This window comes from Salvelinus alpinus, chromosome 35 (assembly GCF_045679555.1).
Source record: "Salvelinus alpinus chromosome 35, SLU_Salpinus.1, whole genome shotgun sequence".
In the NCBI taxonomy this organism is placed as follows: Eukaryota; Metazoa; Chordata; class Actinopteri; order Salmoniformes; family Salmonidae; genus Salvelinus; species Salvelinus alpinus.
Window position 1 is genome coordinate 15,418,136 of NC_092120.1, and position 25,253 is coordinate 15,443,388.

The 25,253-nt window shown below is 44.8% G+C and overlaps 1 protein-coding gene across 2 annotated transcripts; it reads right to left on the bottom strand.

Moving 5' to 3' along the window:
* Positions 1 to 4,481: 4,481 nt before the first annotated feature.
* Positions 4,482 to 24,594, bottom strand: LOC139564471 (serine/threonine-protein kinase Nek8-like). 2 transcript variants are annotated; one of them, XM_071384014.1, is made up of 5 exons: positions 24,508 to 24,594; positions 18,983 to 19,128; positions 8,209 to 8,347; positions 7,905 to 8,012; positions 4,482 to 7,733 (listed from the first exon to the last, which is right to left on the bottom strand). In XM_071384014.1, exons 2-5 carry the CDS (start codon positions 19,126 to 19,128, stop codon positions 6,627 to 6,629), a joined length of 1,500 nt encoding a protein of 499 aa, XP_071240115.1. In that variant the 5' UTR covers positions 24,508 to 24,594; the 3' UTR covers positions 4,482 to 6,626. The 2 variants fall into 2 exon arrangements, with proteins under 2 accessions (XP_071240115.1, XP_071240116.1); XM_071384015.1 differs by having other exon boundaries at positions 24,514 to 24,566.
* Positions 24,595 to 25,253: the final 659 nt, after the last annotated feature.

The window sequence follows — 25,253 nt, forward strand, 5'->3', positions numbered from 1 at the left end:
CAGTCATGAGCTGCCCTCCAGTCATGAGCTGCCCTCCAGTCATGAGCTGCCCTCCAGTCATGAGCTGCCCTCCAGTCATTAGCTGCCCTCCAGTCATGAGCTGCCCTCCAGTCATGAGCTGTCCTTCAGTCCGGAGTTGCCCCTCTGTCCTGAGCTACCCCTCTGTCCTGAGCTACCTCTTTGTCCTGAGCTACCTCTCTGTCCTGAGTTGTCTATATTTAGGAGGGGCCTTGGTGAAGGTTCCTGGACCATGGTCGGGGGCGAGGGTCGCCACTCAAGGGACGCTAAGGAGGGGGACAAAGACAATGGTGGAGTGGTGTCCTCGTCCTGCGCCGGAGCCGCCACCGCGGACAGATGCCCACCCAGACCCTCCCCTTGAGTTTTAGGGGTGCGCCCGGAGTTCGCACCTTGAGGGGGGGGTTCTGTCACGTTCCTGACCAGTTTTCTGTTGTTTTTGTATGTGTTTAGTTGGTCAGGGCGTGAGTTGGGGTGGGCATTCTATGTTTTGTGTTTCTATGTTGGGTTTAGGTGTTGCCTGATATGGTTCTCAATTAGAGGCAGGTGTTTGACGTTTCCTCTGATTGAGAACCATATTAAGGTAGGCTGTTCTCACTGTTTGTTTGTGGGTGATTGTTCCTGTGTCAGTGTTGGTGCTACATGGGACTGTGACGGTTAGTTTGTTTTGTCATTTTGTATAGTGTCTTGTTTTGTTTGATTTAAATACATTATGTACTTATCACCCGCTGCGCCTTGGTCCGCTCATTCACCACAAGACGACCGTTACACTTAACATCTGGCACATAATAATGGCTCAATTGCCAGAATATAGCCTAACATTTTTTTATTTTTTTTAATTCGTCCAAGTGTGTCTTGCTCAGAGATCTGTCCAACTTTCATCACTCAACTCTACCGTTGGATTTATCTATAGTTATGAATCTACTGCAAAAGGGATTTATTTACAATTATAAACCTGGTTCGATCCCTCAATGCTGATTGGCTGATAGCCGTGGTATATCAGACCATATACCACGGGTATGACAAAGTTACCTTTTACTGTTCTAATTACGTTGATAACCAGTTTATAATAGCAATAAGGCACCCTGGGGGTTTGTGGTATATGGCCAATATACAACAGCTAACGGCTTTATCCAGGCACTCCGCGTTGCGTTAGGCTTAAGAACAGCCCTTAGCTGTGGTATATTGGCCATATCCCATTGTGCCTTATTGCTTAATCATAGCAGTCAAACGAGTTAAACGACATCCATTGATGGAAAATGATCTGGCGAGTTTTGTAAGGGCGAATAATCTTTTCTCTTGTGGCATATTTATAATTATTTTATTACGTCATGTCACACTCAAAAAAAATATTATTTTGAGGAAACCGAATTTTGCATCTGTCATTACAAGTTACTACAATATTGTAAAAAGTGTTTATTGTAAAAGTATGGCAACTCCTCTTGATGGGGAAAAAACTTTGGGCTAGTTGTCAGGCCTTTTAGGTGGGTTTTGAGTTGTCATTGGTCAGGAAACGTTAGCTTGATCTGGCACCCTTGAGTACTAGCCAGTTAATCACAGTGTCCGAGCTCACTGCTATCCGGGACCTCTATACCAGGCGGTGTCAGAGGAAGGCCACAAAAATTGTCAAAGACTCCAACCACCCAAGACATAGACTGTTCTCTCTACTATCGCATGGCAATTGGTACCAGTCTGGAACCAACAGGACCCTGAACAGCTTCTACCCCAAAGCCGTAAGACTGCTTAACAAGCCTGCTTAATAGCTAATCAAATCGGCCACCCAGACTACCTGCATTGTCCGTTTTTGCACTAACTCTCTTGCACTGATTCTATGCCCATGCACACTTACACTGACACCCCAACACACACAATACATATGCCCACAAACACATAACATGTGCACACATGCATACTGACGGCACACACACACTTTCACATGCTGCTGCTACTGTCTTATCTATCTTGTTGCCTAGTCACTTTACACCTGTGTACATACCTATATCAATTACCTTGTACCCATGCACATGGACTCGGTACTGGTACTGGTACTAGCTTCTCCAGCTATATCTCGCCACTCCACTGACTTTCATGTCATATGAAAGGGGCTTATGGTATGGGGAGAGGAAGAGAGGAAACGCCGACCAAAATGACAATCCCGGGGATCAAGAGCGGACCGGTCACCTCTGAGGCACGGGGACCCGACGTCATTCCCACTGACGACAAAAATAAAAAATAAACAGTCCCTGATGCTTCCCTTAGGTGAGGTGTTATTCTGTGACGATGTACACTGAGAGTCGGGAAGCAAGTTCAGGGAGTGAATAATTTAATCAATAAACGCAACATAAATACAAAAATAAGAAACACAAACAACACAGACATAACACTGGAACAGAAACAATAACGCCTGGGGAAGCAACCAAAGGGAGTGACATATATAGGGAAGGTAATCAGGGAGGTGATGGAGTCCAGGTGAGTCTGATGACATACAGGTGCGCGTAACGATGGTGACAGGTGTGCACCATATCGGGTAGCCTGGTGACCTAGAGGCCGGAGAGGGAGCACATGTGACAAAACTGGATGGTTTGAGCCTTGAATACTGATTGGCTGACAGCCGTGGTATATCAGATGGGTATACCACGGGTATGACAAAACATATATTTCTGCTACTCTAATTAAGTTGGTAACCAGTTTATAATAGCAATAAGGCACCTCGGGTTTGTGGTATATGGCCAATATACCACGGCTAAGGCTATATCCAGGCATTCCACGTTGCGTCTTTGTCACGACTCCTACCGAAGGTGGCTCCCCTTCCTGTTCTGGTGGCGCTCGGCGGTCGTCGTCACCGGCCTACTAGCTGCTACTGACTTTTTCCTCCCCCTCCTTATTTGTTTAGTGGTTACACCTGTTAGGGTGATTAGTGGGGCTTTATTACCCAGCTGGATGTGCGGGATTGTTTTGTGTACAGGTTGTACATGCTTGTGTGTCACGGATAGTGTACGTTGTCTTTTGGATTATTTTGTTCTCATTAATGTGTTGGAGCATTTACTTGGAGTGGCGTCGTGTTCACCTATGTGTGATTAAATTAGTACGCTACTCTGAACTCTCTGTCTCCTGCGTCTGACTCCTTCCTCCACTACACCCCGGGCATTACAGTCTTACATAAGAACAACCCTTAGTCGTGGTATATTGGTCATCTAACACACCCCCTCGGGCCTTATTGCTTACATATACTGTATGTACAGCACCAGGGTGGCTGCTGAAAACCGTGTTGCCTTAGAACAAAACAGGTTTTCTATTTGTCCTTTCGCTTTTACTTTACTTTTAATAAAACTTCAGGTCGAGAGTTATGAATGGAACCGGTTTCTAGTGATAGCAAGATTAGGGGATAGAATAGACAAATGAAAAAGCTTTTTCAGTCACTGATAATGCAATAGCATATGGGTTGTTCCACCAATTAGTGCCTTCAGAAAGTATTCATACCCCTTGATTTATTCCACGTTTTGTGTTCCAGCCTGAATTTTTTTTTTTTTTTACTGGCCTACACACAATACCCCATAATGTCTTAAGTGGAATTATGTTTTTCGAAATGTTTACAAATGTATTAAAAATGATACGCTGAACTGACTTGGGTCAATAAGTATTCAACCCCTTTGTTATGGCAAGCCTAAATAATGCCAAATAATGTAACAGGGTTGACCGTTTTTCTTCGAGAGAAGGCATTGTACGCCTGATAGTTGTGCTGGTGGTTTCATGCTGACATGGGAATAGATGCGATTCCACTTACTCCAGGTATGCTGAGGTTTTTGTGTGTGCTACTATCTGATCTAGGAATCTCTTGGATGACCTGCTTCACTATGTAGGCTATGTCTTTACCTTTTCTACTCCATATGAAGCCTGATTATGCATGATACACAGACCCTGTATTAGATGAGTGGAATGTACAGAAAACCACAGACCACTATGACATGAATTCACATTTGAGTTTCTAGAAGCATGCTAAAGTGTATGCTTGTGTAGTGATTCGTAAGACGTATGCTATATGCACCATGTACTGTACAGTATGTACCTTTTAACACTTCATGCCGTGGTTTATTATCATATGATATTGTATTATAATGTCTGTATGTGTGCTCTTTGGCTTCAGTCAATGTATAACTCGACTTTCACTCCATTATGATGTGGATCTGCTATCCAGGGTGACGGCGCCAGAAGATGGAGCTCACTGACAATGTGATATTTCTGATTTCATTTCTCCTCTCTCAATGAAGCCTGCACAGTCCAGAGTGGCCTTATACAATGATTAATAAACAAAATGATTATTCAAAACGCCATTGAAGTTCCTTCTGACTGGGGGAAGTGGATGAACTGTGTGGGTTACCTTTTCTGTAGCTGAACACAGCTCTGGTTGACAGTCTTGCAAAAGGTTATTTTATACACTGTTGTTGTAAAGAGGATAACAGCATATATTCATGAAAAATTACTTTTATTCTTAAGAGTAAGAAAAATTTAACTTCTTGTCTTCGATGATACAAAACAATTGCTTATTTCTACACTACCAGTCAAAAGTTTGGACAAGTTACTCATTCAAGTGTTTTTCTTTATTTTTTCTATTTTCTACATTGTAGAATAAGTGAAAACATCAAAACTATGAAATTACACATATGGAATCATGTAGTCACGAAAAAAAAGTGTTAAATCAAAATATATTTTAGATTCTTCAAAGTAGCCACCCTTTGCCTTGATGACAGCTTTGCACACTTGTTATTATCTCAACCAGCTTCATGAGGTAGTCACTTGGAAAGCATTTAAATTAACAGGTGTGCCTTCTTAAAAGTTAATTTGTGGAATTTCTTTCCTTAATGCGTTTGAGCCAATCAGTTGTGTTGTGACAAGGTAGGGGTGGTATACAGAAGATAGCCCTATTTGGTAAAATACCAAGTCTATATTATGGAAAGAACAGCTCAGATAAGCAGAGAAATGACAGTCCATCATTCCTTTAAGACATGAAGGTCAGTCAATACGGAACATTTCAAGAACTTCAAGAAATTTCAAGAAAGTTCCTTCAAGCGCAGTCAGTCGCGAAAACCATCAAGCGCTATGATGAAACTGGCTCTTATGAGGACCGTCACAGGAAAGGAAGACCCAGAGTTACCTCTGCTGCAGAGAATAAGTTCATTAGAGTTAACTTCACCTTAGATTGCAGCCCAAATAAATTCTTTAGAGTTCAAGTAACAGAGACATCTCAACATCAACAGTTCAGAGGAGACTGCGTGAATCAGGCCTTCATAGTCAAATTGCTGCAAAGAAACCACTACAAAAGGACACCAATAATAAGAAGAGACTTGCTAGGGCCAAGAAACACGAGCAATGGACATTAGACTGGTGGAAATCTGTCCTTTGGTCTGATGAGTCCAAATATGAGATGTTTGGTTCCATCCGCCATGTCTTTGTGAGACGTAGAGTTGGTGAACGGATGATCTATGCATGTGTAGTTCCCATCATGAAGCATGGAGGAGGATGTGTGGGGGTGCTTTGCTGGTGACACTGATTTTTTTTTAGATACGCCATCCCATCTGGTTTGCGCTTAATGGGTCTATCATTTGTTTATCAACAGAACAATGACACCTCACACCTCCAGGCTGTGTAAGGGCTATTTGACCAAGAAGGAGCGCAATGCTGCATCAGATGACCTGGCCTCCACAATCACCCAACCTCAATCCAATTGAGAAGGTTTGGGTTGAGTTGGACCGCAGAGTGAAGGAAAAGCAACCAACAAGTGCTCAGCATATGTGGGAAATCCTTCAAGACTGTTGGAAAAACATTCCAGGTGAAGCTAGTTGTGAGAATGCCAAGAGTGTGCAAAGCTGTCAAAGGCTAAGGGTGGCTACTTTGAAGAATCTTAAATCTAAATTATATTTTGATTTGTCTAACACTTTTTTGGTTACTACATGATTCCATATGTGTTATTTCATAGTGTTGATGTCTTCACTATTATTCTACAATGTAGAAAATAGTAAAAATTAAGGAAAACCCTGGATGAGTAGGTGTGCCCAAACCTTTGACTGGTACTGTATGTACACAGTCAAATGTATGATATAGAGCTAAAGAAACAACTGATTTGCAAACAGGGATAAGTTTCCCAAAACAAAAAGGTTTCAAAACCATTCACCGATAGTTACTTGACTCCAGGTGCCTCTGTACACTGTCACCTAACCAGATGAGCAACATTGTAACATGATGTAGCATTAGAAGTGATACTACTTTCAAGATCATCCCTAAATCCTTACTCAACCTTAACACACTCCAAGGTTTCCTTCTTACCAGTGCAAGACAACTTTTGTTGTTAATATATATATATTGGTCTCACGTAGTGGGATATTGTGTCGTTTTGTTTTTAGGCACAGTACGTCCGGTACAGTTTCACTGGACTTTAGAATTCTTCCATTAGTTTATCCCACCTCCCAAATATACTCATCCCCCTCTCCATAAACATGTCAGACTTTTACAATGAAGGATGGAAGGGGAGTGACCAGAGTCAAATCAACTCCCAACTATTTCAGAAGCAGAGTCAAATCAACTCCCAACTATTTCACAACCTCTCAATAACCTACTTACGACTTTTTGTTAAACATCACATTCTCAAACTTGACTATCCTCCCTCCTTCAGTCTCTACCTCATTTTGTTCCCAAGTCTCCACTTCCCCATTCCTTTGCTCATAGCGGCAGATTCGCACCTTGCCCGTTGTGGGGAGTGGGCATGCGAGACCCTTTGGGGCCTCTTTGTAGAGAAGCTGTTTCATGACATCTTGACTGGGTTGAACCATGCCTGATGGAACCACCAATGCATTACCCTGGTCTATCTTTGGAAGGAGAGATGGTGAGTTCTTGACTTCAGGCTTTGGCAAGGCTGCATGCTCCCATCTTGCTGGGGAAGGTGACCGCTGTACGGGTTGTGGTTGCAGTGTCGTCTTGACCTCAGTCTTTGGCAAGACTGCATGCTCCCATCTTGCCGGGGAAGGTGACAGCTGTACGGGTTGTGGTTGCAGTGTCGTCTTGACCTCAGTCTTTGGCAAGACTGCATGCTCCCATTTTACCGGGGAAGGTGACCGCTGTACGGGTTGTGGTTGCAGTGTCGTCTTGACCTCAGTCTTTGGCAAGACTGCATGCTCCCATCTTGCCGGGGAAGGTGACCGCTGTACGGGTTGTGGTTGCAGTGTCGTCTTGACCTCAGTCTTTGGCAAGGCTGTGCACTCAGCTCTTGATAGCGGGGGAGCTTGAGGACGTGGCGAGGTGTCTTTTACCTCAGTGTGAGGAAAGGGTGTCGGAAGATGTTCTCTTTGTTGCTCCCCGGTGTTGCCACCTCCCCCTGCCCTTCGTATCTCTGGCATGATCCTGGCCATGGTGGCTCGCACTGTGGGGTCGCTCTGCACCATCCTACAGACAGCATTACAGTACTGCTGTCCTTGGAGACTGAGGATCTCATAGATCATAGCCGGACAGACACTGGGGGTGTGCAGCCTGACTCTGGCACAGAGTTCAGCAATGATTTTACCCATAGCCCACACGTCTGAACGCTGATCTCGTTGGCCCCGCCTCTGCAGGACCTCAGGGGAAGAGTAGGCCTCGTTGCCCATATCCACAGCAGAATTTAGGCCATTGCGGAAGAATTTGGCCAGTCCCATATCAATGATCACAGCTCGGTGAGTGTCATGCTCTACCTGGAAGAGATCATTTGAGAGGGGTGGAAAAATATTGTTTTATATCTAATCTAAGCATTTAGTGTGACAATGTCCTTTATTCCCAACAACAGATGAACAACTGCTTCTAAAGTCTTGCATCATTAATGAAGAACATTAAAACAACAACAAATATTTTAATGCCCGTCTCACCATGATGTTCTCAGGCTTGAGGTCCTGATGGACAATATCTTTACTGTGTAGGTGAAGTAGTCCTTCACACATGCCTGTGATGAGGGTAGCCTTTACAGATGGAGTTAACTGTGGGAGATCAAAGGCTTTCATAATCAACTGATGAGTTAACTTGCACTTTTTGCAAAAATGTTTGGAAGGCCCCCTGAAAATCCTGTAGGCTTAGATACTTATTTATGAAATATATTTAGAGTTTTTCTATGTGAACTTTCATCAACACCGTCGTATGCATGTTTGGTGGGAGTGGTGGGAACCATAGGCCTACCTGTATTTGAGATTTTTGTGATTTGAAGATGGTTGTCTCCAGTTCCTCTCCAAAGATGAACTCCATGGGGATGATCCACTTAGAGTCCTTGAGTGTTGGATTACCTAGAAGCTTCACTATGTTAGGATGAATTGCCTTACTGGAGTCCCAGGTCACAGAGAAAGTGTGAAAGAAAATGGTGAGAAAGGGTTATGAGGGCATTGGAGTCTACAGACAGCACAACTAATCACTTCTGTAGTGACCTTCATCAGCACCCTCATCATCACATTTATCCTAAATTAAAGCAAAATCCAAGAAGAGATCATCTTTTCCCCCTTTGTTTCCCCCTGGGCTCCCGAGTGGCGCGCGGTCTAAGCCAAGCATCTCTTCAACCTCAGGAGGCTGAAGAAATTAGGCTTGTCACCAAAAACACTCAAACATTTACAGATGCACAATCGAGAGCATCCTGTCGGGCTGTATCACCGCCTGATACGGCAACTGCTCCGCCCACAACTGTAAGGCTCTTCAGAGGGTAGTGAGGTCTGCACAACGCATCACCGGGGGCAAACTACCTGCCCTCCAGGACACCTACACCACCCGATGTCACAGGAAGGCCAAAAAGATCATCAAGGACAACAAGCACCCGGAGCCACTGCCTGTTCACACCGCTATCATCCATAAGGTAGTTGTTGTGAAATTGTTAGGTTAGATTACTTGTTAGATATTACTGCATGGTTGGAACTAGAAGCACAAGCATTTCGCTACACTCGCATTAACATCTGCATGTGACAAATAATATATATATTTTTTATAGACATGTTTGTTTGTGTGCGTATGTGTGAGTGTGTGTATCTGCAGGCCAGCAGAGGCAGAAGTATTATGACCTGATGAATGGCTCCTACACGGCCCAAACTGTGCCTACAGGAGGCCCTGACCGAGGGCTCATCACAACCATCATTTTCATGTAATATTTATGATTTACCTTTATGGTCCCTCATGCTTGAGACTCATTGCCTGCTTTTGTGTAATGTATCTATCTAATCCTTTCTTCTCATTGTTTCTGTGTAGTCTTCAGATATCAGGCGGAAGCTGTCCTCTGAGATAGCTGGCTTGGCAGCAGGGATGCTAGCACTTACCCCCGGATGCACCAGTCCCTGCTCTGTGCACACAAGCTTCAGTTAATTAACAGCATCTAGACACGCCCCCCTCCTCCATGGGGGAACCCTACGCGCCAAAGGCTCCTCTGCTTCCTCCCTGGGAAAAGGAATGCACTACACACCTCGCTCCTGGACTCACAGGACTCGGGCTACTCTGTTGCCAGGTCAGTCCGTCATGTCACCATACATGAAGTTCCCTCAGGAAATAAACGTTATTTGAATTGAAACACCCTACACCCTTTTGGGGTGACATTGAGTCGGAGGAGGATAATAATAAAAATATAACATGAGGTTATAAACATGCATAACAGTAGTCTAGAAAATCCGACCCTGGGCAAGTGACTAGGGTCTGATTTCAATGTCGGACTATTTTGGCATCTTTGATAAGGGATATTTTTTCCGGGTGGGTCCTCTTCAGACAGACAACTCTCCCATCAAATCACCAGGCAAACCAAAGTCTCTCCTTCCAGACTCACATTAAGCATCTCCAATCCAAAATTAAATCTAGAATCGGCTTCCTATTTCGCAACAAAGCATCCTTCACTCATGCTGCCAAACATACCCTCGTAAAACTGACTATCCTGCCGATCCTTGACTTCGGCGATGGCATTTACAAAATAGCCTCCAACACTCTACTCAGCAAATTGGATGCAGTCTATCATAGTGCCATCCGTTTTGTCACCAAAGCCCCATATACTACCCACCACTGTGACCTGTATACTCTCGTTGGCTGGCCCTCGCTTCACATTTGTTGCCAAACCCACTGGATCCAGGTCATCTATAAGTCTTTGCTAGGTAAAGCCCCGCCTTATCTCAGCTCACTGGTCACCATAGCAGCACGCGCTCCAGCAGGTATATTTCACTGGTCACCCCCAAAGCCAATTCCTCCGTTGGCCGCCTTTCCTTCCAGTTCTCTGCTGCCAATGACTGGATCGAATTGCAAAAATCACTGAAGCTAGAGACTCTAGATATCTCCCTCACTAACTTTAAGCACCAGCTGTCAGAGCAGCTTACAGATCACTGCACCTGTACATAGCCCATCTGTAAATAGCCCATCCAACTACCTCATCCCCATACTGTTATTTATTTATTTTTGCTCCTTTGCACCCCAGTATCTCTACTTGCACATCTATCACTCCAGTGTTTAATTGCTAAACTGTAATTATTTCACCACTATGACCACTATGACCAAGATACCACAGATGTGTTGAACAAAATTAAGGAATTGAACAATATAGGTACAGCTTCCTTTTTAGTCACCATGGATGTGGAGTCTCTATACACCACCATTGAGCATCAACAAGGTTTGGCAGCGATGCACCATTTCTTGAGTACCCGGCCTGAAACTGAGATGCCTCCTACAGAATTCATTGTATCACTGACTGAATGGACTCTTAATCATAACATCTTTATCTTCCAGGACCGTATTTTTAAACAGGTCAAAGGATGTGCCATGGGAGCTTGCTACAGCCCTTCCTACGCTGGTTTGTACTTGGGTAAATGGGAAAATTACTTCATTTTGGATCCTTCTAATAACCATTTCTTTGACCGGATTATATGGTGGGGACGCTATATTGATGATGTTTGCCTGTTTTGGTCCGGCTCAGAAGATGAACTTATTTCCTTCCACCAATACCTTAACAGCATTAACCCTAACATCAAACTAACTATGTGTCACGACTTCCGCCGAAGTTGGCTCCCCTGCCTGTTCGGGCGGTGCTCGGCGATCATCGTCACCGTCCTACTAGCCGCCACCGATCCTTTTTTCGTTTGTCTGTTTGTTTTGTCTTATTAGTTTCACCTGTGTTTCTGTTGTTTTCGTAAATGAGCTTCCCTATATTTAGTAGGTAGACCAGCACAACCCGGTGATTTCCTGGCGACAGGGGGCTCTTAAGGGGTGGTCAGAGGAGTGTTCAGGCAGGTGCATAGGTGTTGCCGTTGGTGCGACTACGGTGGAGAGTCCAGACCAGGTTTCCACCGTGCGCATTCCCTCTGAATATGCCGATTTGGCTATCGCCTTCAGTAAAAAGAAGGCGACCCAATTACCACCCCGTCGTAGAGGGGACTGCGCGATAAACCTCCTGGAGAACGCTGCACTTCCTAGGAGTCACGTGTATCCTTTGTCCCAGGAGGAGACAGTAGCTATGGAGACATATGTTACTGAATCACTGGGACAGGGATACATTCGGCCCTCCGCATCACCTGTCTCCTCAAGCTTCTTTTTTGTGAAGAAGAAAGATGGCGGTTTACGCCCGTGCATTGATTATCGAGGTCTAAATTCCATCCCAGTGGGGTTTAGTTACCCACTACCTCTCATCGCTACAGCGGTGGAATCATTTCACGGGGCGCGCTTCTTCACAAAATTGGACCTGAGGAGTGCGTATAATCTGGTGCGTATCCGGGGAGGAGATGAGTGGAAAACCGCATTTAGTACTACATCTGGCCATTATGAGTACCGCGTCATGCCATATGGGTTGAAAAATGCTCCAGCTGTCTTTCAATCCTTCGTAGATGAGATTCTCCGAGACCTGCTCGGACAGGGAGTGGTAGTGTACGTCGATGACATCTTGATCTACTCTGCCACACGCGCGGCGCATGTGTCTCTGGTGCGTAAGGTACTTGGGCAACTGCTGGAGCATGACCTGTATTGCAAGGCGGAGAAATGTGAGTTCTTCAAACAGGCCGTTTCCTTCCTGGGTTATCGTATTTCCACCTCCGGGGTGGTGATGGAGGATGACCGCGTTACAGCGGTGCGTAATTGGCCGACTCCGGCCACGGTGAAAGAGGTGCAGCGGTTTTTAGGGTTTGCCAATTACTACCGGAGGTTTATCCGGGGTTTTGGTCAGGTGGCTGCTCCCATTACCTCACTGCTGAAGGGAGGACCGGTGCGCTTGCGTTGGTCAGCAGAGGCGGACAGAGCTTTCAGTCGTCTGAAGGAGCTGTTCACCAATGCGCCCGTGTTGGCGCATCCGGACCCCTCTTTAGCGTTCATAGTGGAGGTGGACGCGTCCGAGGCGGGGGTCGGGGCCGTGCTGTCCCAGCGCTCGGGCGTACCACCCAAGCTCCGCCCTTGTGCCTTCTTTTCGAGGAAGCTCGGTCCGGCGGAGCGAAATTATGACGTGGGGGACTGGGAGTTGTTAGCTGTAGTCAAGGCTCTGAAGGTGTGGAGACATTGGCTTGAGGGGGCAAAACACCCTTTTCTCATCTGGACTGACCATCGTAATCTCGAGTACATCCGGGCAGCGAGGAGACTAAATCCGTGTCAGGCTAGATGGGTCATGTTTTTCACCCGGTTTCAGTTCACCATCTCGTACCGACCAGGCTCCCAAAACACCAAAGCCGACGCGCTGTCCCGCCTCTATGATACCGAGGAGCGGGCCGTTGAGCCAACTCCCATCATTCCACCTTCATGTCTCGTGGCACCGGTGGTATGGGAGGTGGACGCGGAGATAGAGAGCCTCACGGTTAGAGCGGGCCCCCCTAACTGTCCAGCGGGGGCTCAGTATGTGCCGGGGGGGGTCCGGGATAAGCTAATCCGTTGGGCTCATACTCTCCCCTCCTCGGGTCATCCTGGCATCGAGAGGACAGTGCGGAGTCTTAGAGGGAGATACTGGTGGCCCACATTGGCTAAGGACGTGAGATTTTATGTCTCCTCCTGCTCGGTGTGCGCTCAGAGCAAGGCTACTCGGCACTTGCCTAGAGGGAAGTTACAGCCCCTCCCCGTTCCACAACGGCCGTGGACACACTTATCGGTGGACTTTCTTACCGATCTTCCCCCGTCCCAGGGAAGTACTACGATCCTGGTCGTTGTGGATCGGTTTTCTAAGTCCTGCCGTCTCATCCCGTTGCCCGGTCTCCCTACGGCCCTGCAGACTGCGGAGGCCTTGTTTACCCATGTCTTCCGACACTATGGGGTGCCTGAGGACATCGTTTCTGATCGGGGCCCCCAATTCACATCCAGAGTTTGGAGGGCGTTTATGGAGAGACTGGGGGTCTCGGTCAGCTTGACCTCGGGTTTACACCCCGAGAGTAATGGGCAGGTGGAGCGCGTAAACCAGGATGTGGGCAGGTTTTTGCTGTCATATTGCCGGGACCGGCCTGGTGAGTGGGCGAGGTATGTTCCTTGGGCTGAGCTTGCTCAGAACTCCCTCCGCCACTCCTCAACGAACATGTCCCCGTTTGAGTGTGTGTTAGGTTACCAGCCGGTCCTGGCCCCATGGCATCAGAGCCAGACCGAGGCTCCTGCGGTAGAGGAATGGGTACAGCGCTCCAAGGACACCTGGAAAGCTGTCCAGGAATCGCTAAGGTTAGTGGGACAACGGCAGAAGAGGAGCGCTGACCAGCACCGCAGTGAGGCCCCCGTGCACCGCAGTGAGGCCCCCGTGTTCACACCGGGGGACAGGGTCTGGCTCTCGACCCGAAACCTGCCTCTCCGCCTGCCCTGTCGGAAGCTGGGGCCGCAGTGTGTGGGGCCGTTTAAAGTCCTGAGGAGAATAAACGAGGTGTGTTATAGGTTACAACTTCCTAGGTATTACCGTATTAACCCCTCGTTTCATGTGTCTCTCCTCAGGCCGGTGGTGGCTGGTCCCCTGCAAGAAGGTGAGGTGCCTGAGGTCCCTCCGCCCCCTCTGGACATAGAGGGGTCCCCGCGTACACAGTACGTGGTATTCTGGACTCGAGACGCCGGGTGAGGGGCCTACAGTACCTCGTGGACTGGGAGGGGTACGGTCCGGAGGAGAGATGCTGGGTTCCGGTGGGGGACATGTTGGATCCTTCTCTACTGAGAGACTTCCACCGCCTCCACCCGGATCGCCCGGCACCTCGCCCTCCGGGTCATCCTTCGAGGCCGGTGGCGGCGCACGTCAGGAGGAGGGTACTGTCACGATGCTCGGCGGTCGTCGTCACCTACCGTCCACCGATCCCTTTTTCGTTTGTCTGTTTGTTTTGTCTTATTAGTTTCACCTGTGTTTCTGTTGTTTTCGTAAATGAGCTTCCCTATATTTAGTAGGTAGACCCGCCCTTGTTTTGTGCGGGATTGTCTTTATGTTACGTGTGTGTGTTTTGGGTTATCAAGTTGTCCTCTGCGCCCTGGATGTTTGGGCTGATCATTTTTTGTGCATTACTAAAAGGAATATTTTTTCCAAGTGGATCTCTCTCTGCGTCTGATTCCTTCACCCACCTAGTCCCGCGTGACACTACATTCATTTTTTGGACCTCGACATTAGTAAAAATGACAAAGGTTGTTTGCACACATCAATCTTTAGGAAGCCTACAGATGGGAATACCATTCTGAGGGCAGACAGCTTTCACCCCAAAAGGCTAAAAGAGAATATTCCATATGGCCAATTCCAAAGAATCCGCAGAATTTGCGATCAGGAAACAGACTACAGTGTCAAATCTGCTGAATTGGAGAATCGCTTTTTGAATCGGGGCTACAGCGTTCAGGTCCTGAAAGATGCAGGTATAAGGGCTGGATTACTTGACAGAGAGAACTTGTTACGAAGAGGTGTGCCTCGTGATACATCAGAGAGAGTGTATTTTGTTACAAAATACAGCACTGAAGCAGAGAACATTAAAAGAATCATAAAAAATAATTGGGGAATCATCCAAAGTGATACGCTACTACGCCAAGTCTTTCCTGAACCACCAGTCATAAGCTTTAAGAGATGTCCTACCCTAAATGACAAATTAGTCCACAGTTATCTTCCGGGTGACTCTCAAAAAACTTGGCTTGACCACAAACCCAAGGGCTCTTTTAAATGTAACCAGTGCATTGCAGAAATATTGCACAGAAAAAGTATTTGGTTGACACAGCTTCCAAAATGGAGTATTACGTCAAGCATTTCATTAACTGCAAAACCACTCATGTCATCTATAGATTGGAATGTCCACAGTGCAAGGTGTTCTACATTGGACGGACAAAGAGACGCCTTCAAGATCGCTTGGCGGAACACAAGTACGCCATACGGGTAGGCAATGAAGACTACCCCATGGCAAGGCACTACACGTCCCTACACCATGGCAACCCTGCCTCCCTACAAGCTATGGGTATTGATCATATTCCGGCCTCTATTAGAAAAGGGGACCGTCTTAAACAGTTAAACCAAAGGGAAAGTTTTTGGATTTCCAAACTACAGGCCACTAAATACCCTGGTTTAAATGAAGATATGGATTTCTCACCCTTCCTGTAGGGTCGTGATAGGTCCATTTTGCTCTCATCTAGTGGACATTTTGCTCAATTGCCCTCAGCTATGTTTAGACTGGTGTTCATGTTTTGCTGTGTTCTAGTGTACTATGGAATATATTGCTTTCTTATTCTTGACACTTCTCCCAGTCATATTTAAGGTTAGAACTACCTTTCTAAGTGTTCTGATACTTCTAGCTTGGAGTTGTATGTTTATAATAACATAGCTACAGTATTTCACCTTTTAATGTGTATATTATTGCTTACTAGGTCTGTCCAATTTGGTAACCACTCCCTCTTCTAATTAGGGCTAATTGGAAAAGCCTTTCAAAAGAGGACATTGTATTCTCTTTTTTTGTACTCCCTGACGAAGGCCATGCACCCGAAACGTGTCGGTTTAAAAAAAACTGCCATACTAATAAAGGCATTTTAATTAATTATACGAAGAGTGCCTTGGTCCTCCTTTCTTTTTGATGACCAATTTACCCCTTTTACCAAAGAGCACCTTCTATCTACCAAAATCTACTATAGTGTACCTTTAGTAGCGCTTCCCTTCCTCTTTCTACTATGACCTATTTATTGCCTTACCTCATTAGCACACACTGTATATTTACACCTTTTCTATTGTGTTATTGACAGTGTTTGTTTATTCCATGTGCAACTCTGTTGTCGTTTGTGTCGCACTGCTTTGCTTTATCTTGGCCAGGTCGCAGTTGTAAATGAGAACTTGTTCTCAACTAGCCTACCTGGTTAAATAAAGGTTAAATAAAAATAAATACAATATAAAAAAGTTTGCAGGCAAAAACTTTGCTGTGGTTTTACTGAAGATAGTTGATGCAAACTAGCCACTTGTGAAATGGATTCATTAAAAATAACCTCTGATCTCCATCTTACTAGCTACTATTTTATCCAAGCAGATATAGTGACCTAGTTCCTCTATGCCAAACGTATGTTCTATTACATACAGACGCTGTTAAGTTAGAGCATGTAACGATGTGCGCTGAGAGTCGGTAAGCAAGTTCAGGGAGTGAGTGTTTTAATAAATAAACACAACATAAGACAAAATAATAAACACGAACAAAGCACAGACATGACACAGAAACAATAACGCCTGGGGAAGGAACCAAAGGGAGTGACATATAAAGGGAAGGTAATCAGGGAAGTGATGGAGTCCAGGTGAGTCTGATGACGCACAGGTGCGCGTAACGATGGTGACAGGTGTGCGCCATAACGAGCAGCCTGGTGACCTAGAGGCCGGAGAGGGAGCACGTGACAGAGCATTTGTATTCCCACCACTCGCACCACTCAGACCGAGAGAGAGGGTCTACAGATGAGACAGCCTGGGCTCCAGAGACCACAGCAGACACCGTAACCACCACTCACACAACAACAGCAGCAGCTACCACAGTCATATAGTTTGTGAATAGCGTGAGAGAAAATACAGTGTTATGTTAACCCTGTAACCCTGAGATGTGGATATCAGTGACAAAAAAGTTCTGCAGTAGTATCGTGATACTTTCACATGCTGTAACGTCTGCTTCCAACTCACACTCTCAAACACATAGATCCCCTGAACGCAGCTCACTCTCCAGATCCCAATCACCTGAATTCTGATCACCTGTTCACACACCTGTATGTCATTTAAACATTTAGTTCAGTTCATTGCACCCCATCATTGTGAGGTATTGTTTTTGTACACATTCTAGTCGGAGAGCTGTTTATTTCCATATTAGTCCTCCCGTGTGTCGTAGTTTTTGGCCATCCTCAATAACAACGTTTTTGGCCTGTTCCCTGCCTGTACAGATTTCCTGTCATCAACCTCTTGCCTGATCTCCCAGACTACGTTATTAGCCTTTTTCGTGCCTGTACTGTTACCTTTTTGGATTCCCCGTGTATGACCTTCTGCCTGTCCCTGGACCCTGCCACCACCTGTGGTCCTTGACTAAATAAAACACCTACTGCGCCCTGCGCTTGAAACCAGCACTCTGTCTCCCATCATACTCATTACACATGCATTGTTTTGTGGCTAATATTTTGGCATCAGGACAACCCTAATAGTAATAAAGCAAAGCATCTATATAGTTAAATATCGGTATATAATCTTTGACGCTATATTGTATTCTTTTGACAATGTCGCAATATAATTTTTGTGCTAGTTGGCTGTACCTGCACCAAAACTCCAGTATTTTCCCTTCATTGCTTGTTCTCCAACTTTTTAAAAAGGGAGCCAATTTTTTTCCAGCACTTATTTCCGTGACTGATCAAAACTTGTTTTCTCATGGCTCTCTCATCTCTCTGCAGCAGACATATGGTTGGTGAGCAATATGTTTGGAATATCGAATCGAAATAAAATCACAGTATGGAATTACAATACATATAGAATCGTGAGAATCGCAAAAACATATCGTCACCAAAGTATCACGATAATATTGTATCTTGAGGTCCCTGGCAATTCCCAGCCCTAAACCCTATAAATTATGTAATTTCATTTGGGTTAAGCTGCATTTCAGGTGAACCTCAGGTCCATTTTGACACATGTAAGATGTTTACAATCATCTGTTCAAGTGTTCATTGGTTAGTGATGGCACTTTCAATTTCAGACAAGGGTGCTTGCAATAACTGATTTCAGTATTTATATGGAGTTTCGCTAAGTGTGAAGTTGGTACAGTTTGTACCAGTTATGAGCTAGTAGGTGCTGATTGACAGCTTTTTAGACATCTCCCCCAGGCATTTTGCAGGGAGTTTTCCACTTTGTCTCTGTCTAAATAGGGTGGCGAAACGTTTGTGGTTTACCCAATAAATTACTGGGAGCCTGTATATAGTGTTTGACTCTATTTTTTAAATAGCATAGTTTTACTTGCCGTCAGTCAGCACCTCTACCAACTTTGCACCAGCTCATGTTTTTTTTTTTATATGGGGTTAATGACAGCACTTTCAATTTCACACCAATTTTAGAGAAGGCCATATTTAGACTATTTTTATATTTTACAAGCAATACTATTTTGTATTGAAAGCAATCTAACCTCTTCCCAGTCATTTTATTTGTATGTTTGACAATGTTGTATAAAAAAAACCATTAAACATTAAAAGTTGTTAACATTTAAAGAATCTGTTGTTGTGATACTTGAATGCATGCACATTTTTATAATGCATTTCCTTAATGCTCAAAAAAGGCATTTCTGGCGCAATAAATGAGCTCATGAGGATACAATGATAAGATCTCATCTATTTCTCATGCTTCTCAAATGGAAGTCTCAATTCAAGCTCATTTGTCTCAAGAAAGTTTCAAGAATTCATTCTCTTAGGAGAAACAGTTCAGATAAATGATACAAAATGGAGATATCCCATATTTCTACAGAGATTAAAAAAAGACCACTGAGCAAAATACTTTCCCTCTGGGCTGATATCACCATTTAGCAACATACCATGATAGCACATTGTCGGTCATACTCACTTGTATACTTGACACTCTCTCTCCAGGTCTCTCCTATTGATTAAGTGTTGTGGCACCTTCTTGATTGCAGCCCAGGTTTCATTGTACTTCTCCCTGTAGATCTTCCCAAAGCAGCCAGCAGCAATAGTTTTGGTGGAATACTCCATCTAGGGGGTTTGGTGGGCAGTGGGGTCAAGATCCGATAAAAATGTGAAAAATTGTGACCAAAAACGACTAAAGTATTGACCTCTGCATAACAATTATTATAGTACTATTGTAAGGTTAAGTACACCCTACAAAGTCAATTCTCTCAAAGTTACAAAGACAAAGAGAGAATTTCAAAGACAATAATGAAGTAGGTGAGAAGGGTGTGTCTGTTGACTACAAACTAAAACAAACAGTGTTGTAACTGTAGAACAGAGACATTCTACAGACAGTGGCTGTGTCCGAATAGCCTATTCATACTTGCGTCCTAAATAGTAGGTTGTTTGAGTATGAGAAAAAATTACGTTTAATAGTATTCAACATTTCAAAAATCAAGTATGTTTTAAATGCCCGGATGTCATTCTCATTTTGGCTTTGACAACTGCTGAACAATTAGATATGCGCATGGTGGAAAAAGTACCCAATTGTCATAATTGAGTAAAAGTAAAGATACCTTAATACAAAATGACTCAAGTAAAAGTCACCCAGTAAAATACTACTTGAGTAAAAGTATGAATGTATCTGGATTTAAATTAACTTGCGAGGGGTGGGGGTGTGTGTCTATTTGTCAATAACAGCTGGTGTGCAATGTCTAATATTAAAGAAGTCTCGAGTTATTGCTCGCCTGAGGTAGAGTACCTCATGATAAGCTATAGACCACACTATCTACAAAGAGTGTTTTCATCTATATTATTCGTAGCCGTCTATTTACCACCACAAACTGATGCTGGCACTAAGACCGCTCTCAACGAGCTGTAAAAGGCCATAAGCAAACAAGAAAATGCTCATCCAGAAGCAGCACTTCTAGTGGCCAGGGACTTTAATGCAGGCAAACTTAAATCCGTTTTACCTAATTTCTACCAGCATGTCACATGTGCAACCAGAGGAAAGAAAACTCTTAGCCACCTTTACTCCACACACAGAGACGCATACAAAGCTCTCCCTTGCCGTCCATTTGGTTAACATGAATATAATTCTATCCTCTTGATTCCTGCTTACAAGCAAAAACTAAAGTAGGAAGTACCAGTGACTAGCTCAATACGGAAGTGGTCAGATGAAGTGGATGCTACGCTACAGGACTGTTTTGCTAGTACTAACTGTAATATGTTCCGGTATTCATCCAACGGCATTGAGGAGTATACCACCTCAGTCACCGGCTTCATCAATAAGTACATCGACGACGTCGTCCCCACAGTGACCGTGTGTACATATCCCAACCAGAAGCCATGGATTACAGGCAACATCTGCACCGAGCTAAAGGCTAGATCTGCCCGCTTTCAATGAGTGGGACACTAATCCTGACGCTTATAAGAAATCCCGCTATGCCCTCAGACGAACCATCAAACAGGCAAAGCGTCAGTACAGGGCTCAGATTGAATCCTACTACTCCGGCTCTGACGCTCGTCGGATATGGCAGGGCTTGCAAACTCTTACAAACGATTACAAAGGGAAACCCAGCTGCGAGCTTCCCAGTGACTCGAGCATACCAGACAAGCAACACTGAAGCATGCATGAGAGCACCAGCTGTTCCGGACAACTGTGTGATCACGCTCTCCGTAGCCGATGTGAGCAAGACCTTTAAAAAGGTCAACATTCACAAGGCCGCGGTGCCAGGCGGATTACCAGGACGTGTACTCAGAGAATGCGCAGACCAACTGGCAAGTGTCTTCAATGATATTTTCAAACTCTCCCTGACCCAGTCTGTTATACCTACATGTTTCAAGCAGACCACCATAGTCCCTGTGCCCAAGAAAGCGAAGGGAACGTGCCTAAATGACTACCGCTCCGTAGCACTCACGTCGGTAGCCATGAAGTGCTTTGAAAGGCTGTTCATGACTCACATAAACACAATCAAAACCACAAACCCTAGACCCACTCAATTCGCATACCGCCCCAGCGTTCAGTGTTCTCAGCGTTCAACACCATAGTGCCCACAAAGCTCATCACTAAGCTAAGGACCCTGGGACTAAACACTACCTCTGCAACTGGATCCTGGACTTCCTGAAGGGCCGCCCCCAGGTGGTAAGGGTAGGCAACAACACATCCGCCATGCTGATCTTCAACACTGGGGCCTCTCTGGGGTGCATGCTTAGTCCCCTTCTGTACTTCCTGTTCACCCACGAGCACGACTCGTGGGTGCACGACTCCAACACCATCATTAAGTTTGCTGACGACACAACAGTGGTCAGCCTGATCAACAACAACGAGACAGCCTATAGGGAGGAGGTCAGAGACCTAGAAGTCTGGTGCCAGGATAACCTCTTCCTCAATGTGTGCAAGACAAAGGAGCTGATCGTGGACTACTGGAAAAGGAGGGCTGAACAGGCCCCCGTTAAGTCTCCCGGGTGGCGCAGTGGTCTAGGGCACTGCATCGCAGTGCTAGCTGCGCCACCAGAGTCTCTGGGTTCGCGCCCAGGCTGGGCTGGGTTCGCGCCCAGGCTCTGTCGCAGCCGGCCGCAACCGGGAGATCCGTGGGGCGACGCACAATTGGCATAGCGTCGTCCGGGTTAGGGAGGGTTTGGCCGGTAGGGAGGGTTTGGCCGGTAGGGATATCCTTGTCTCAGTATGTAAAAAATGTAATAAAAATGTATGCACTCTACTGTAAGTCGCTCTGGATAAGAGCGTCTGCTCTTGGCCGGTAGGGATATCCTTGTCTCAGTATGTAAAAATGTAATAAAATGTATGCACTCTACTGTAAGTCGCTCTGGATAAGAGCGTCTGCTAAATGACTAAAATGTAAATGTATGTAAAAATGTTAACATTGACGGTCTGTAGTGGAGCGGGTCGAGAGTTTCAAGTTCCTTGGTGTCCACATCACCAACAAACTATCATGGTCCAAGCACACCAAGACAGTCGTGAAGAGGGCACAACAACACTTTTCCCCCTAGGGAGACTGAAAACATTTGGCATGCGCCCCCAAATCCTTAAAGTTATACAGCTGCACCATCGAGAGCATCCTGACCCGTTGCATCACTGCTTGGTATGGCAACTGCTCGGGATCCGACTGTAAGGTGCTACAGAAGGTAGTGCGTACGGCCCAGTACATCACTGGGACCAAGCTTCCTGCCATCATGAACCTATATACTAGGCAGTGTCAGAGGAAGGCACAGAAAATTGTCAAAGACTCCATTCATCCAAGTCATAGACTGTTCTCTCTGCTACCGCACGGCAAGCGGTACCGGAGCACCAAGTCTGGGTCCAAAAGGCTCCTTAACAGCTTCTACCCCCAAGCCATAAGACTGAAGAACAGCAACACTACTTGGGTTTTTAACACTCAACAGTTTCCCATGTGTATCAACAATGGTCCACCACCCAAAATACATCCAGCCAACTTGACACAACCGTGGAAAGTATTGGAGTTAACATGCGCCAGCATCCCTACACATTGTAGAGTCCACGCCCCAACGAATTGAGGCTGTTCTGAGGGCAAAATGGGGGTGCAACTCAATAGTAGGAAGGTGTTCCTAATGTTTTGTACATTCAGTGGAGATTACAGAGACATAGCAAGACATAGATGATGTATAGGAGCAAAGCTGTCTGAGGGACAGCCATCAAGATAGGTAAATACCTTTCAGCGACCATTTGTGGCCTGCCATCAAATATAATGTGACCCCTACTTCTGTTCCCAACACTACAATTATTTGAAAATACTTGATGTTGGGAGTGACAACGCATTACAATAATGAATTCATAGCTCATGCTATTCAAGCAAAAGAGGGAATTGCTAAACTATGAGCATGTACAGTGCCTTCAGAAAATATTCATACCCTTTGACTTATTCCACATTTTGTTGTTACAGCCTGAAATCAAAATGAATAAAATTGTACACAATTCTCACCCATCTACACACACAATAGCCCATAATTACAAAGTTGACATTTTTAAAATTTTGCAAATGTATTGAAAATGAAATACAGAAATACGTATCTCATTAACAAGACTATTCACACCACTGAGTCAATACTTTGTAGAAAGCATTTGGCAGCGATTATAATTTTTTGTAAAAAAACATAAACATTTAACCTTATTTAACTAGGCAAGTCGGTTGAGGACAAATTCTTGGGAATACCAATCACGGCCGGATGTGATACAGCCTAGGGTGTCTGTAGTGACGCCTCAAGCACCGAGATGCCGTGCCTTAGACCGCTGCGCCACTCAGGAGCCCAGTGTGAGTCTTTCTGGGTAAGTCTCTAAGCGCTTTCCACACCTGGATTGTGCAACATTTGCACAATATTCTTTTCAAAATACTTCAAGCTCTGCCAAATTGGTTGTTGATCATTGCTAGACAACCATTTTCAGGTCTTGCCATAGATTTGCAAGTAGATTTAATTAAGTCAAAACTGTAACTTGGCCACTCAGGAACATTCACTGTCTTCTTGGTAAGCAACTCCGGTGTAGATCTGGTCTTGTGTTTTAGGTTATTGTCCTGCTGCAATTACAAGCATACCCATAACATGATGCAGCCACCACTATGCTTGAAAATATGGAGAGTGGTACTCAGTAATGTGTTGTATTGGATTTTCCCCAAACAAAAAGTGAATTGCTTTGACACATCTTTTGCAGTATTACTTTAGTGCCTTGTTGCAAACAGGATGCACGTTTTGGAATATGTTGTACTCTGTACAGACTTCCTTCTTTTGACTCTGTCAATTAGGTTAGTATTGTGGAGTAACTACAATGTTGTTGATCCATCCTCAGTTTTCTCCCATCATAGCCATTAAACTCTGTAATTGTTTTAAAGTCAGTCCATGCAACCTATTATGTGACTTGTTAAACACATATTTACTCCTGAACTTAATTTAGGCTTGCCATAACAAAGGAGTTGAATAGTTGACACAAGACATTTCAGATTTTCATTTTTTATTAAATTACAAAAATGTCAAAAACCATTTACATTATGAGGTTTTGTGTGTAGGCCAGTGAATAAAAATCGAAATTGTATCTAATTTAAATTCAGGGTGTAACACAACAAAATGTAGAAAAAGTCAAGCGGGGTGAATACTTTCTGAAGGCACTAAGTATGCAGGAATGAAAATGATTTTTTCCCCCCAGCAATGTGCAGCTGTCCTGACATTGCCTATTGGCCACATTGGGCAAATTACGCTGACACATCTAGAAACCAGATATACATGTTTTTTTTAATGCCTCATGATAGGCAATAACATTTGCAATCCTCTCTAGTAGCTACTTACATTTAATTGGATATTGATACAACATATTCATACAAAATCACAATTTCCTTTGTTCTACTTTACAAAAGGACAGTTGATTAACTTAATGCTTGTTATAAATGGGAAGTTAATCAAATACAGTTTATATCTTAAAAAATTTAATAATCTTACCTCTACCTCAGTCAGTTCAGTTCAGGAATGGCTGCTGTCTTGCTGTGTCAGGTTTAAACATGAGAGAACACAGTTGTCTGTGTTTTTTTACCTCTCCTCTGCCCCACCCCTAAAGTATTAACGCCCCTTTATCTGGTGTCAAACTGTGATGAAACTGTGGGACAGCTTGTAAGAAAAGACATGTCCAAATAATTAACTAATTGCTCATACCTGCTCCTGCTTGCTAAACTCTGCCCGGGACTCTGAGAGCGCAGGCAGGTCTTGGCAGGTCTTGGCAGGGGAGCTAGTGCTTTGATGTATATTGGGTTTTGTAACCCTTGCAAGTATCCGCAGTTCAAGTTTTTTAGGGTGTCTGCGATGATACAGTTGGTGTGTTCCATAACCAGCCTTTCAAAGCACTTCATGATTAGATGCGAGGGCCACAGAGTGGTAATCATTGTGGCAAGAAGCCTTAGAGTTCTTGGGAACAGGAATGATGGCAGTCATTTTAAGATGTTGGGATTACAGACTGGGACAAGGAGAGGTTGAAAATGACCATGAATATGCCTTCCAGCTGGTCTGTGAATGCGCTGAGAACTCGCCCTGGAATACTCTCCGGCCCACGGCCTTGCCAGTGTTGATCTCATTAAAGACCTTAAATCACGTCGGCCTCGAAGCGCGAGATCACGAGATCGAGATCAGTCCTCTGGGTCGGTGGGGGCCCTCACGCACAGTACAGTGTTAATGTCTAAGCATGCATAAAATGC